The 14,498-nt window shown below is 45.2% G+C and overlaps 1 protein-coding gene across 1 annotated transcript; it reads right to left on the bottom strand.

Moving 5' to 3' along the window:
- Nucleotides 1-2,978: 2,978 nt before the first annotated feature.
- LOC103276980 (transmembrane epididymal protein 1-like) lies at nucleotides 2,979-3,761 on the bottom strand. Its single transcript, XM_008074434.1, has one exon. It carries the CDS (start codon nucleotides 3,759-3,761, stop codon nucleotides 2,979-2,981), a length of 783 nt encoding a protein of 260 aa, XP_008072625.1.
- Between the last annotated feature and the right edge of the window lie 10,737 nt (nucleotides 3,762-14,498).

Here is a 14,498-nt window from a genome sequence, read left to right as displayed (position 1 = left end):
CAGCACCACCACTATTAATCATTTGAGGTCATGGGCACTACCATGCGTAATCTCTCATTGTCCTTGAGGTTTACTCCTTCAAGATAAGGGTCTGGATGGAGGGTCTGACTGCTGAGTTTAGAACAGGTATCCATGCTCTTACCGCTGTGGCCAGGAGAGGGACTGTCTGAACACATAGCGGGAGACAGTCCCTCTGAGACTCACATAGTAATGTTTCACTCCAAATAGGAAGGATGGTCAGATACTGAGTGACCCAAAGGCTTTTTGAGATACATATACATTGCTGTATTAATTGAATTCGGTGCTTATTCACATCCATGCATCTCAGGTTTAACAGGAAACAGATCTCCATGATGTTTACTGGATGCTTGGACAATCTTGCTTACGTATTTTTCCCAGTTCTCTTCTCCATCCCTCCAGCATGCCATATATATATATATTCCACCATTGTATCAAGCCTTAACTATAATTCATTGTGATGTTCTAAGTCCCTACTAATATTTATTATTTTGCCTAAAAAATACATGCTGAGAAACAGAATCCTATCTGGAGGCAATGATTTACTACAAGAGATGAGTTATTAGTACTTAACAAGGCTCCAAAGGTACTCAAAACGAAACAGATCTAAAAGTTAACAAGTGGTTTTAGTATCTCTTCAACTTTGTGGAGAGATGGTAGCTTGAAATACTAATTTCGGGCTTTGCTTTTCAACGTTCCATATGACTTCGTACTTAGTCAAAGATTAGGTGAGATTATAATAGCATAAAGATTAGGTGAGATTATAATAGCAAAAAAACCCATCGATACTTAGGTCTAAAAAAATCCAAAATATGGGCCAGGCACAGTGGCTCACACCTGTAATCACAGCACTTTGGAAGGCGATGGTGAGAGGATTGCTTGAACTTAGCTCTAGGCCAGCCTGTGCTACATAGCAAGACATTGTCTCTACAAAAATAAAAATTAAAAAATTAGCTGGGTGTGGTAGTGTGCGCCTGTAGTCCCAGCTACTCCAGAGGCTGAGGTGAGATCACCTGATCCCAGGAGGTCGAGGCTGTGGTAGCTGTGATCCTGCCACTGCACTCCAGCCTGGGTGACAGAGTGAGACACTGACTCAAAACAAAACAAAATAAAAATGTGTTCTTAATGTCAAAAAGGGGAGGCCTCAATGAAGTGAAAAGCAGGACTTTGCCATACTGACGAAAAGAGTATCTCAGAAGCAGATTCCTTCCACCCCAGCCCTAGGGGCACTCAGGGAAGGAGGAGCCACCAGGGTGGGAAAGGCCTAAAAAGATACCCATTGCTGTGGGGAGAAATGAAGGGATGCGACCCAGAGGAGACAACCAGGAAGGGGCGGAACCTTCAGAAGCCACCGCAGAGCTCCTGGTCCCTGGAAACTGAGTTACCCCTCGGGTTATTTTATCTCCATGCAAGGAACCCCAGAGCATCTTCCGTGGATAGCGGCGTTGTAGCCTGATCATCCCGCTGATACAGGGTGTCAGCCTTTTGTGGAAGCTGTCTGCTGGTCACACGTTGAACACCCAGCACATGCCTGCCACCCCACATTCTGAGACCTGGAGCCTCCTCTAAATGACCCTTGGAAGCACCACTCCCCACAATAACTCAGAATGTTCACACCAGACTCCAAAACCTGAGGGCAAAGGTCCTTGACAACCAGACAACAGCCCACCCCTGCTGCACCTTAATGTTTGAACAAGAAAATTAACAAGGAAGAGTAGGGCCAGAACCCAAGGACACATCCAATCCTCCAAAGAACCAGAGAAAAAAGGAAACGAGAAGGATGACGGCCCTGCAGAATCCCTGTCCCTGCCCCACTCTGTGCTAACTTAACGTTTTTGTCTTCACCAGGAGTGAGGGAGGCTTGACAGATGCTTCATATCCTGTGGAAAGTGGGAGAACAGAAGCGGGGACATGAAGACACTCTTTGCAAGTCCCCAGTAATTTAGCCCTACTTGGAGGTCACCCGTCTTGACACCGAGCTATGGCCTTATGTGATGTAGCCAAATATCTAACTACCTTAAGTCACTTTCTTAACGCTTTGGGGTCTAACATGACTCACTTATAAACCTCCCTGATAGGATAGTTGGGAGGATTAAAAAGAAAAGTATGCAGAATAAACAAACCACTGCATTTTATTATCCGTGAGAAACAGAAGGGAGGGGGTCCAGGTGAGTTTATTACTCGGAAATCAGTTCAGAGGTGGACAGAGCAATGGGCTGAAATGCCCAGAAGAGAAATTTGACAGATTCAATACTTAAGAGGCAAGGATTGGAGAAACTCAGGAAGCAGACGAGCCCTCTGAGCCCTCACCATGTGCAGGATGTGGCTCTGTGAAATTAAACCCCGTGGAGGAAGTCGCCTTTAAGGGTCCGACTTTGTTTAATAAATTACAGAGGAAAAAACTCAAGAACAGTTCTGTGAGTTCTTTATCATCAAAATGACAGTCTCTTCAACATGAGCATTTAAGTGGTCCAGAACAAGGAAGGATGAGGAGATAGTTACCATGATGGGTCAATTATCATGTATTAGCAGTCGATAGTCTATGGGCAAGGGATATTTAGGAAGAGGCAAGGATGTAGTATATTTAACATTCTGATAGGAGAGGAGAGGACTGAGGGATGCAGGAAGGGCAGGGCAAGCAGATTAGCTTGGCTGGCATTGAGGAGAGGGAGGGGAGGGAGGGGAACAAGTGGGGAGCTGAGCATGAAGGTCAAAGTTGAATGCCTCTCTCATATCATTCTCCTTCCTTCCGCACAAGGCTCAAAAAATGAGACAAGAGAAGCCACAAGGGGAGACAGGGTGTGCCTGTCCCGGCTCAGAGTCGGGTGCCTCAGGGTGGGCTGTCTTTGAAGGAGGTATGCTGGATCCTCCCCCCGGCAGTTCTGCCTCCCACAAGGCCTCCCTCACCGCCAAGTCATGGAGTTGCAGGCAACCGGGAGCCAACTGGGACATATCCAGGTTCAGGCATTCACAAAAATGTAGCAGTACCACAAAAAGGAGAAGCCATAGATCCAGATCATCAGAATGGCACTGAAGACCACATGCCAGCAGAAGAAGGTGGCGACAAACACAACGTCATTTTGATCATCATCCATCCACTTGTAGCCAGAGATGGGTCTGTACAGCATGAAGCCTATCTGCATCAGCCAAGAGCCTGAGACCATGTACAAAAAGGCCTTCATCGTCCAGATCAGCGGCTCATCAGGAGCCCACAGCTCTGCGGTCACCACCAGCGCCAGCAGGAACATGGCCTGGGTGAGCAGCACATGGGACAGCAGCTCCACGCCTTCCGTGTCCTGCATGTGCGATACCATCAGGGGAAGCAAGACAAACATACCCAGGGCTTGGGCAGCTTGCTCCAGGGCAGCACACCTCTGGGGCAGCAGGTTCTGACTGACCACGTCTACACATCCACTTAGGAAGTAGGTCGCATAGATAGTGAGATGCTGCCACTGTTTGCGGTACATGAAGTTCCTCTGGTGGTACATCTTGCTGATAAGCACCAGTTGTCTGGGAACACTATGGAACTCTTGGGCGACTAAAATGCAGGCGCTCAGTATCTTCAGCAACCCGACGTGGTGTATCTGCCGTAGCCTTGCCCATCTTCCTTTGTTCCAGGGGTGGCGTGGTAGATACTGGACAGGAGCGTTGCAGATCAAGGCCCTGGAGACAAGTTGTGCGTGATAAAGTCCATAGAAGAAGAGAGACAGCCCAGGATACAGATGACCCTCAAAGCCTCCCATAGAACTGAAGGCAGGTCTGCCCAAGGGCAGAAGCAAAAGGCTCAGGAATGGCCGTTTGCTCAGGGCCACCTCAGGCTCCAGAGCGCCGGGGGAGCCTTCTGAGCCTACTTATGTGCTCTACCAGCCCACTGCATCTACATATGGTAGGGAAATGGTTCTGGAGGAAGTCCAAGGGCATGGTGGGGTGGGTGTCATGGTTTCCGTTCTGGTCTTCTGCTCTGCCTCATTGATAACCAGCTAACCGTTGACAAAGAAACAAGTGTTCTCCAGCATGGTGCCCGGGCATCCGCCATCCTCAGAGGTTATGCAGAGAGCCCCCTTGCTTCTCCTCACACTTGTTCTTGACTCCATTGCTACCTTCTTTACTTCCCTCCTGCCTCAGTCTGTTCAGGCTGCTATTACAAAATACCATACATTTGTAGCTTATAAATAATAGAAATGTATTTTTCACAGTTTTGGACACTGGGAAGTCCAAAACCAGGGTGTCAGCAGAACCAGTGTCTAGTGAGTGCCCACTTTCTTGTAGATGGCATCTTCTTGCTGTGTTCTCATGTGGTGGAAGGAGCAAGACAGCTTTCTAGAGTCACCTTTATAAGGGTACTAATCCCATTCATGGCAACTCTGCCCCATGACCTAATCACTTCCCAGAAGGTTCCACCTACTACTATAATCTTGGGGGTTAGAATTTAATGTAAACATTCTGACCACAGCGCCTCCCAAGTTCACAGAACATAAAGGAGACTCCTAAGAAAGCATGGAGAACACACTTTTAGGGTGTATCTCTTGATTTCTCATGTATAACCTTATATAAACACTAGGGGAAAATGTACTCCCCTAGGTAGGAGTAGTCTTAGAAGCCACACATAAACATGGAGTGCCCAGTTTGGCTGACATAATTTGAGAAGTGCCAGAAAAATGGTCACTCCTGAGAATCTCTCTTCTGCTGATCTCCAGAGAAAACTGAGATGCCACCATCTGAGATGGCTTCCTTTGGGCTGCTGCAGTTGTTTTCCCAAGTTAAAATGAAGGTGAGTAAGTTCCACCTGGAGATACTGATTCAGAATCCCTTGGGGCGGTGTTTGCAATAAGCATTTTAATGAATAAGGTAATTTTTACACAGGTAATGTGTCTTGCCTATGAAACCCCATCAGATGCACCTACCTTTTTAGAAGCACAGAGTAAAGTACTGATGAGAAAGAGAACCCATAAAGCCAATAACTTAGTGTGAATTTGCCATCTCACTAAGTATGAAAATATTTTCTCCCATGAAATAAGCATTTAGTTAGAATGCAATAATGGTCATAACAGACAAGTACAGGGAATGCCTCAAATTTGGTCTCATATAGATCCTACAGAGTTCCTTTTTTTTTTTTTTTTTTTTTTTTGAGTTGGAGTTCACTCCATTGCCCTGACTGGAGTGCAGTGGCATGACTACAGCCACCCCAGTGTCAACCTGCTGAGCTCCAGCGATCCTTCCGCCTCAGCCTTCCAAGTAGCCGGAATTATAGACGTGCGCTACCACACCCAGCTAATTTTTTATTTCTTATAGAGACAAGGTCTCACCAAGTTGCCCAGGCTGGTCTCGAACCCGCAGATTCAGGCAACCCACTCACCTCAGCCTCCCAAAGTGCTGGGATTACAGGCTGAGCCACCATGCCCGGCCGAGTTCCATTTTTGATTATTTGTTAATAAATTATCTTTTGTTGCTACTATAAATGGATCTTCTGTTTCATTTTGTAATTTTTTTAAAGATAGAGTCTTGCTCTGTTGCCCAGGCTGTAGTGCAGTGGTGCAATCATAGCTCACTACAGCCTCCAATACCCAGGCTCAAGTGATCCTCCTGCCTTAGCCTCCTAAGTACCTGAGATTACAAGCATGCACCACCATGCCTAGTTTTTTTAAAATTTATTTTTTTTAGAGACAGTCTTGCTATGTTGCCCAGGCTAGTCTTGAACTCCTGGTCTTAAGCAATCCTCCTGACTCTGCCTCCCCAGTGCTGCCACCACACTTAGTACCATTTTATAATTTTTTTTTTTTGAGTAGGAGTCTCACTCTGTCGCCCAGACTGGAGTGCAGTGGCTGCTCCCGGCCACTGCAGCCTCAACCTGCTGTGCTCCGGCGATCTTTCCACCTCAGCCTTCCAAGCAGCTGGAATTACAGGCGTGCGCTACCACGCCCGGCTGATTTTTTGATTTATTGTAGAGATGAGGTCTCGCTGCCCAGACGGGTCTCGAACCCGTGGGCTCAGGCAATCCACTCACCTCAGCCTCCCAAAGGCACGGGATTACAGGCTGAGCCACCGAGCCCAGCTCCATTTTATAATTGATATAAGCAACTAAAATTTTGTGTTAATCTTCATATTAATCATCTTGTTAGACTGCCATACCATTCTTACTAATTTTCAAATGATTTCATGTAATATAATCTGCAAATAAAAAGTATTTCCACTTAGATATCATTTTGTCTTTGTCTTGTACATTTCATATGATTCCATATATACAGTTCAAAACACACAAAACTAAATAACATGAAAACACGTGTCGACCTATAGGCAAAAGTCAGGAAAATGGAGAAGCATAAGATAGATTTGAGAAAGGCACACAGGACATTAAAAATAATGACGTGGAGCCGGGCTTGGTGGCTCAGCCTGTAATCCCAGCACTTTGGGAGGCTGAGGTGAGTGGATTGCCTGAGCCCACCGGTTCGAGACCCGCCTGGGCAACTTGGCAAGACCTCATCTCTACAATAAATCAAAAATTAGCCGGGCGTGGTAGCACGCACCTGTAGTTCCAGCTACTTGGAAGGCTGAGGCGGAAGGATCACAGGAACCCAACAGGTTGAGGCTGCAGTGACCGGGAGCAGCCACTGCACTCCAGTCTGGGTGACAGAGTGAGACTCCAACTCAAAAAAAACAAAAACAAAAACAAAAAAAACAAAAAATAATGACGTGGTAGCACACGCCTGTAGTTCCAGCTACTTGGAAGGCTGAGGTGGAAGGATCGCCGGAGCCCAGCAGGTTGAGGTTGCGGTGGCTGGGAGCGGCCACTGCACTCCAGTCTGGGCAACGAAGTGAGACTCCAACTCAAAAAATAATAATAATAATAATAATGACAGTGTTTTTCTGTTCTTAGAGTTAGTGCAGAACACTGGAGTGTTGATTGTATAAGAACAACAAAGATTGTATATGCATGATTTACATACATTCTATAAATGTTATTTTGTTTCTACTGAATATTAGTTTATTAAAGAAATGAAAGGACTAAGTGGAAGCACTGTGTGGATGAGTGAGACTAGATGGCTAACAAGTCTGCTTTGGGCGAAGAGGCGGAAAGATAACTGTCTGCAGAGGGGCTCCCCAAGTGCCAAAATGAGGCAGTGCATCAACACTTATTGTATGTATTCTTCTACAATGGGCTTTTTTTCTTCACTCAGCCACATAATGTGCTCAAGACTGAACCATTTTGTTATATAGAGGTGCTTCTCATTCTTTCAATGTCATTTTCTTTATACAGTTTCTTATTTATTTTTATTATTATTTTGAGTTGGAGTCTCACTCTGTTGCCCAGGCTGGAGTTCAGTGGCATACTCATAGCCACCGCAGTCTTGACGTGCTGGCTGAGCTCAGGCAATCCTTCCACCTCAGCCTTCCAAGTAGCTGGAACCTCAGGCACATGCCACCATGCCCAGCTAATTTTTTGACTTATTGTCAAGACAAGGTCTTGCCAAGTTTCCCAGACTGGCTTCAAGCCCCTGGACTCAGGCAATCCTTCTACTTCAGTTTCTCAAAGTGTTGGGATTACAGGTGTGAGCCACCATGCCTGGCCTATATTGTTCCTTATTGATGAACATGTTGGTTTGATTTTTTTCTTTTTTAATAAACAATGCTAAGTAAATAGTCTTCTTTAAGTTAGGTAGCCATACATGAAATATCTAGATCATAGACTCTTCCCTTTTTTCATTTTAATCATGAAAAATCTCCTTTTACAGAGATAGTACTAATTTTCACTCATTCTCACAGCCTGTTATACAACAACTTCTCTGGGTTTTTCCTTCCCAAGTGCTATAGTTCAAATGTTCCTTCCAAAACTCATGTTGAAATTGAATTGTCATTGAGATGGTATTAAGTGGTGGAACCTTTAAGAGGTGATTAGGTCATGAGGGCTCTATCCTAATGAATGGATTAATGCCATCATCATAGGAGGGGTTAGTTATTGTGGGAGTGAGTTCTTGATAAAAAGAATGAGTCCCAGCCAATTTTCTCACTCTGTCTCACACGCTCGCTTGCTGTGTGATGCCTTCCACCCTGGGATGACCCTCACCAGTTGGTGGCTCCATGCTTTGAACTTCCCATCCTCCAGAACTGTGAGTCAAATAAACTTCTGTTATTTATACATCACTCAATCTGAGGTATTCTGCTGTAGCAGGAAAAAGTGAACTAAGTAAGACATCAAGTAAACTTTCTGGTCAGTTCCTTCCACTCCAGCCCCACCCACTGCCCTTGTTCAGGCATCATCCACTCTGCATTACTATAATATCTCTCAACTAGGTTCCAATCCTTACCTATTCCTATTCACATTGCAGACAGGTGAGCTTGGGGAATAGAGAGCTAATCATGACACTGGCTAATTCAAATTCTCCAGTGGTAACCCATTGCCTTGTAGATAAAATCTACACCCTTATAATAATCTACAAGGTTTCTCATGCTCTGGTCTAGCCTCATTTCTGGTCCTTTCCTACATGTACCCCTTATCTCCAGGTTTATCAAAAGGTTCCAGTTCAGCCTGGGATGGCCTTCCTGTCCCCTATTCCATCTCTGTCTGGGAAACTCCTCTTCGTCCTTTCCTTCTAAGGTTCAGCTCAAGCATGGCCTCCTCCCAGCTGGGCAGGAAGCTCCTGTATGCAATGTACACATATCTCTATCATCACACTGGTGTAATATAACTGTTTATTTGCTGGAAGTCTTTAAAGTCAGAGACCATGTCTTATCATTTTTGTACTCTTAAGATCTAGCCCTATGTTTGGAGGTGCTCAATGAATGTCTGAAGGATGAACAAGTGAATAAACTATCACACAGAATGTTTTAGTTATAAAGACAGAACAGACACAAACAAGTGATTCTGGGTCACTCATGCTGAGTTGCTAAGTGCCAAATGAGTGGAACTAATGACTAGAGCTATGTGATTAAAGGAGAGAGTTCAGCCCAAATGTGAAGTCAGGGCAAATATGATCCTTACCAATTAACAGCGGGAGACACCGTAATATGTGAGTTCAGACTTCATCTTTGACTCCCTTGTCTTTGAGCACAGAGATGCAGAATGAAACAGTGCGAGTGACTTGGCATCATTATAACTTCTCAGCCAGAGACTTGAACCCCTCTGCATAAACCAATGTTTCTCAACACTGTTTTCATTTTTGTTCCCCCAAGGAGCCTTTTTCAACATGTGTTTTGTTATCACCTGCTGTCTACGATATCTTAATGTCACTCTTCCTGTCCAAAGGTAGCAGGAGCAAGGAGTTCTCACTACTGAGCCAGATGTACTACTGACACCTACGATGGGGCAGGAGCAAGTACAACTCACTAACTGATGTTCTGTGACCTCCATGCATGGCCTCTCCCTGAAACAACCCACCTGGTACCCCTTAGTGGACACTTGGCTGCTCTGGGTCAGGTCCCAGGGACAGTCCCTGGGGGCACAGGTCCCAACAGTAAGGTAGAGGCATTGCTACACATCAGAATCATTTTGGAATCTTTATAAAAATACAGAGGATCACATTTCACCCAGACTCAAGAGAATAAAGTCTCTGGTTTGGACCAGGAATCTGCATTTTGAATCATAGCCCTCTCCCACCACTGGTAATTCCAACACAGAGGCTGTCCTTTACCTGTGCTTGGAAACCACTTGCACTATGCTAGAAGCAATCGTTCTGGTCATTAGGCCGTACCTGGACACCATTTTCTCACCCTCACTGACCCACAGATTCACCCAGGAGCATTGGGGCAACATCTTCACAACAGCAGAACCCAATAATGTCTACCAAGAGAGGCACTCAGCATGGGAGAAGGAGGGCAGAAGAGGGACAGATAGGAGAAGGAGGGGGGGAAAAATATATATATATATAGAGAGAGAGAGAGAGAAAAGACTGAGAGAAAACATGGAGCATTTAGAATGAACACAAAAAAGGTGGGAGCAGCCTGGTGAGGGAGAAGCTAGGAGGGAAGGAGGGTTGTGCAGAGGAAGTCAAAAGGCTGCATAAAGTTCCTGGCTGGGTGTGGTGGCTCAAGCCTATAATCCTAGCATTTTGGGAGGCTGAGGTAAGAGGATTGCTTGAGCCCAGGAGTTCAATATCAGCCTAGGCAACTTAGCAAGACACCCAGGAGTGGTGGTGCATGCCTGTAGTCCCAGTTACTCAGGAGCCTGACGTGGAAGGATCATCTGAGCCCTGGAGATCAAGGCAGTGGTGAGCTGTTGTGCCACTGCACTCCAGCCTGGGTAACAGAGTGAGACTCTGAATCCCAAACAAAAACAAAACAAAAGTCCTCCTGCTCCAGGCTCCAAGAGACATGAATCAGTCAGTGATTCAGAAAATGAGGACTCTGATCTGTGTTTAAGACTAGTTTAGCCAATTGTGAGGGAAGTGCTTTTTTTTTTTTTGAGTTGGAGTATCTCTGTTGCCCAGGTTGGAGTACAGTGGCACACTCACGGCCACCCCAGCACTGACCTGCTGGACTCCAGCAATCCTTCCGCCTCAGTCTTCCAAGTAGCTGGAACTATAAGCGCATGCTACCATGCCAAGCTAATTTTTTATTTATTGTAGAGACAAAGTCTCGCCAAGTTGCCTGGGCTGGTCTCAAACCCACAGACTCAGGCAATCCACTCACCTCGGCCTCCCAAAGTACTAAGATTACAGGCTGAGCCACTGAGCCCAGCCGGGGAGTGCCTTAAAACAAATCATTTATCTTCTCTAAGGCTCAATCTCCTTGCATATAAATGTGGAATTATGGGGATTCCATGAAATATTGTATTTATTTATTTATTTTATTGTATTTTATTTTATTTTTTTTGAGTTGGAGTCTCACTCTGTCGCCCAGACTGGAGTGCAGTGGCCGCTCCCAGCCACTGCAGCCTCGATCTGCTGGTCTCCGGCGATCCTTCCGCCTCAGCCTTCCAAGTAGCCAGAATTACAGGCATGCGCTACCATGCCTGGCTGATTTTTTGATTTATTGTAGAGATGAGGGCTCGCCAAGTTGCCCAGGCGGGTCTCGAACCCGCGGGCTCAGGCAATCCATTCACCTCAGCCTCCCAAAGTGCGGGATTACAGGCTGAGCCACCAAGCCTGGCGAAATACTATAAAGCAGGTTATAAATATAAATACTTTTATATTAAATTCTATATATTGTATATCAACTTACATACTAAACATATTAAATATATAATAAATGTATATAAAATAAATATATTAAATGTAAAAAGAAATAAGCTGTCAATCTTAGGGATGAATAAGACCAATAAAACTCTTCTAAATCCTTCTTTTAGCTGGGGAAGTGCCTTATGCCTATAATCCCAGCACTTTGGGAGGCAGAGTCGGGAGGTCGTTAGAGTCCAGGAATTTGAGCCCAGGCTAGGCAACACAGTGAGACCTCGTCTCTACAAAAAATTTAAAGATTAGCTGAGTGTGGTGGTACATGTCTGTAGTCCCAGTTACTCAGGAGGCTGAGACAGAAGTATCACCTGAGCTCAGGAGTTGAGGCTGCGGTGAACCGTGATCGCATCATTGCACTCTAGCCTAGGTGACAGAGTAAGACCACAACTCAAAAGAAAAGAAAAGCAACTCCCAGGACATCACAGGGTTAGTTGGTAACACAGCATATGCTGAGATGCTCAGTCACAAAACTGTGAACAAGAAGTTCCAGAACACCCAGCTCAGCACTAAGCACAAATGTTCAGTGGGCCAAGATTGTCACTGCGGCCTGTGACAGCTCTTCTTCCCAAGGAGCCCACGCTCGCGAGACAGCCCAGCACACAGCCAAGTCCAAAAGTTGAACCTTGATCTCCTGTCCCACATTGTCCAGCCCCTCAGTGGTATTGTCAGGAATAGAGGCTAGAGTTGAGGGGGCAGGAAGAGTCAGCATCAAAGGATAACAATCATCTCTGCAGAGTGTCCTACAATAGGAGACATCCAATGCCCCCACATGCCTACCATCCAAATGCACACTGAAGTGTATCCTGAAACCCAGAACGCAACTGAAAACAGCTCTAAGCAAATCAGTTATTTTGAAGGCAGAAGGGAAGAAGTTGGTCCAGAAAAACAGATATATATATATGTATATATATATTTTTTTTTTTTCCAGAGTTTTCAGAGTCTCACTCTGTCGCCCAGACTGGAGTGCAGTAGCACGCTCACGGCCACCACAGCCTTGACCTGCTGGGTTAGGCGATTCTTCCAACTCAGTCTTCTAAGTAGCTGGAACTACAGGCGTGCGCTGCCACACCCGGCTAATTTTTTTATTTATTGTAGAGACGAGGTCTCGCCAAGTTGCCCAGACTGGTCTCGAACCCCTGGGCTCAGGCCATCCTCTTGCCTTGGCCTCCCAAAGTGCTGGTATTACAGGCTTGAGCTACCGCGCCCAGCCTCAGATTTTTAAAAGCAAGAACTTATCTGACTTTAACCAGTGCTGCCCAAGGAGAAAGACTTTATCTGGGAGAAAATAAGGCGTCTAATTATTACAGATGTGAGATCTTTTTAGAGAAGGCATACTTTTTCTAGTTTTGTCCTTATCTGCTGTATTGCCCCATGAGTTCATCCAGTTATCTACGTTCTGAGTCAGTGTTCACCAGGAGGTCCTTATTAAGCTGTCCCTAGCAACCCTCATCCAGGGGCATGAGGAAGAAAGTGTGGACAAGTATGTGTGTGGAGGAAAAGTAGGTGAGTGGAGGGAGGGTTCTCTTAAGCAGGTATAAGTATTTCAGTCACTGGAAAGTCATACCCTTTAATGTTAACAAATAAATTGGCCTTCTGGTTTATATATTAGTGTCAGTAGGTCCTTCAGAACCTTAATAGAATGAGAACATTGAGTTTCTGAATTTATAAAGCTGAGATCTTGGTCCTGCTTGGAATTTGTCTGACTCCCTGTGAGTCCCACATCTACCACCCCTATCTCTGTGGTCTCAGCTACCACAGTATTCTAATACTGCCCAAATTACATATTTGCAAAACACGTGAGACAGTCTGGCAGATGGAACAACAGACAGAATTGGAACCTGTGGCTTAAGTGTGGTCGTGTTTCTCCAGTATTACTTCAGTGAGCAGGGAGATTAGGTCTACATGCTGAAGAAATGTGACCCTATGGACAACAGACCTGCTCTGTTGCCCCCTGCTTGGTGCTCCCCAACAAACACTCACGACACCGAATCACCAACAAGAAACACTTCAAGTTGCTCATGATCCAGCAACCACGTCTATGCCCTGAAAGTCCCTTAATATCATATCTGTTCTTCTGCTGGCTACCCCTCAGACAGTCTATCATCAAACTCTTCATTCTGGGAGCCATGAAGCATTTTTACCAGCCATGCCCTTGGGAATCCAGTCTCATCAAGGTCTTTGATCATACTGATGGGAAGCAATCAAGGTAGTATCTCCCATGAAGGAAATAAGTTTGACTCTTTTTTTCCCATATTTTAAATTACTGCCAGGTTATTAAAGCCTATAATCCCAGCACTTTGGAAGGCCCAGGCAGGAGGATCACTTGAACTCAGGAGTTCAAGACCGGCCTGGGCAACATAGTGAGATCTTGTCGCTACAAAAAAAATCAGTGCCACTGCATTCCAGCCTGGACAACTGAATAAGACCCTGACTCAATCAATCGATCAATCAATCAATAAACAAACAAATAACTGCCAGGTTATTAAACATAAAATGGTTTGAAAGAAATCACATATTTGCGTAGAAATGGAAAACCCAGCCTGGAGCAATGGCTCATGCCTGTAATCCCAGCACTTTGGGAGGTGGAGGTGAGAGGATTGCCTGAGCCCCGGGGTTGGAGACCAGCCTGGGCAACTTGCCAAGACCTTGTCTCTACAATAACTCAAAAAATTAGCAGGACATGGCAGTGCGTGTCTATGGTTCCAGCTACTTGGAATGCTGAAGTGGAAGGATTGCCTGAGCCTAGCAGGTTGAGGCTGCAGTGAGATGCGAACATGCCACTGCACTCCAGTCTTGGTGTCAGAGTGAGACTCCAACTCAAAAAAATAAAATGGAACAGCCCAGAAACCTTAACCCACTCTACTGCAATTCCACAAATATATATTAATGACCTATAATCAGTTAGACCCTGTGCTAAAAGCTGTTATTACAAAGATAAATAAAACATGTCACCTGTCCTTCAGGACCTCAAAAGTAGTACCTTGCCACTCAAAGTTATAGTCCATAAGGCCACCAGTGTCAGTATCATATGGGAACTTGTTAGAAACGCAGATCTCTAGTCTCTATCCCAGACCCACAGAATCTGAATCTGTTATTTTACCAAGATTCCAGTTGATTTGTATGTATATAAAGTTTGAAAAGTGGCCGGGCATGATGGCTCACACCCATAATCCCAGCACTTTGGGAAGTCAAGATGGGAGGATCACTTGAGGCCAGGAGTTTGAGACCAGCCTGTGCAACATAGTAATTTTTTAAATTAAAAATAATCAAGATTGAAAAGCACTGGTCTAGTAGAAAAGACTTCAACTAAAGCCA

This window comes from Carlito syrichta, unplaced genomic scaffold (assembly GCF_000164805.1).
Source record: "Carlito syrichta isolate Samal-C Ts95f unplaced genomic scaffold, Tarsius_syrichta-2.0.1 Scaffold316427, whole genome shotgun sequence".
In the NCBI taxonomy this organism is placed as follows: domain Eukaryota; kingdom Metazoa; phylum Chordata; class Mammalia; order Primates; family Tarsiidae; genus Carlito; species Carlito syrichta.
The sequence above is the reverse complement of the archived record's forward strand: the minus strand, read 5'-3'. Positions and strand labels throughout refer to the sequence as shown.

Bases quoted from the DNA above. Each gene is read 5' to 3' on its own strand.
- LOC103276980 (XM_008074434.1), bottom strand. From the start codon at position 3,761: ATGGGAGGCTTTGAGGGTCATCTGTATCCTGGGCTGTCTCTCTTCTTC.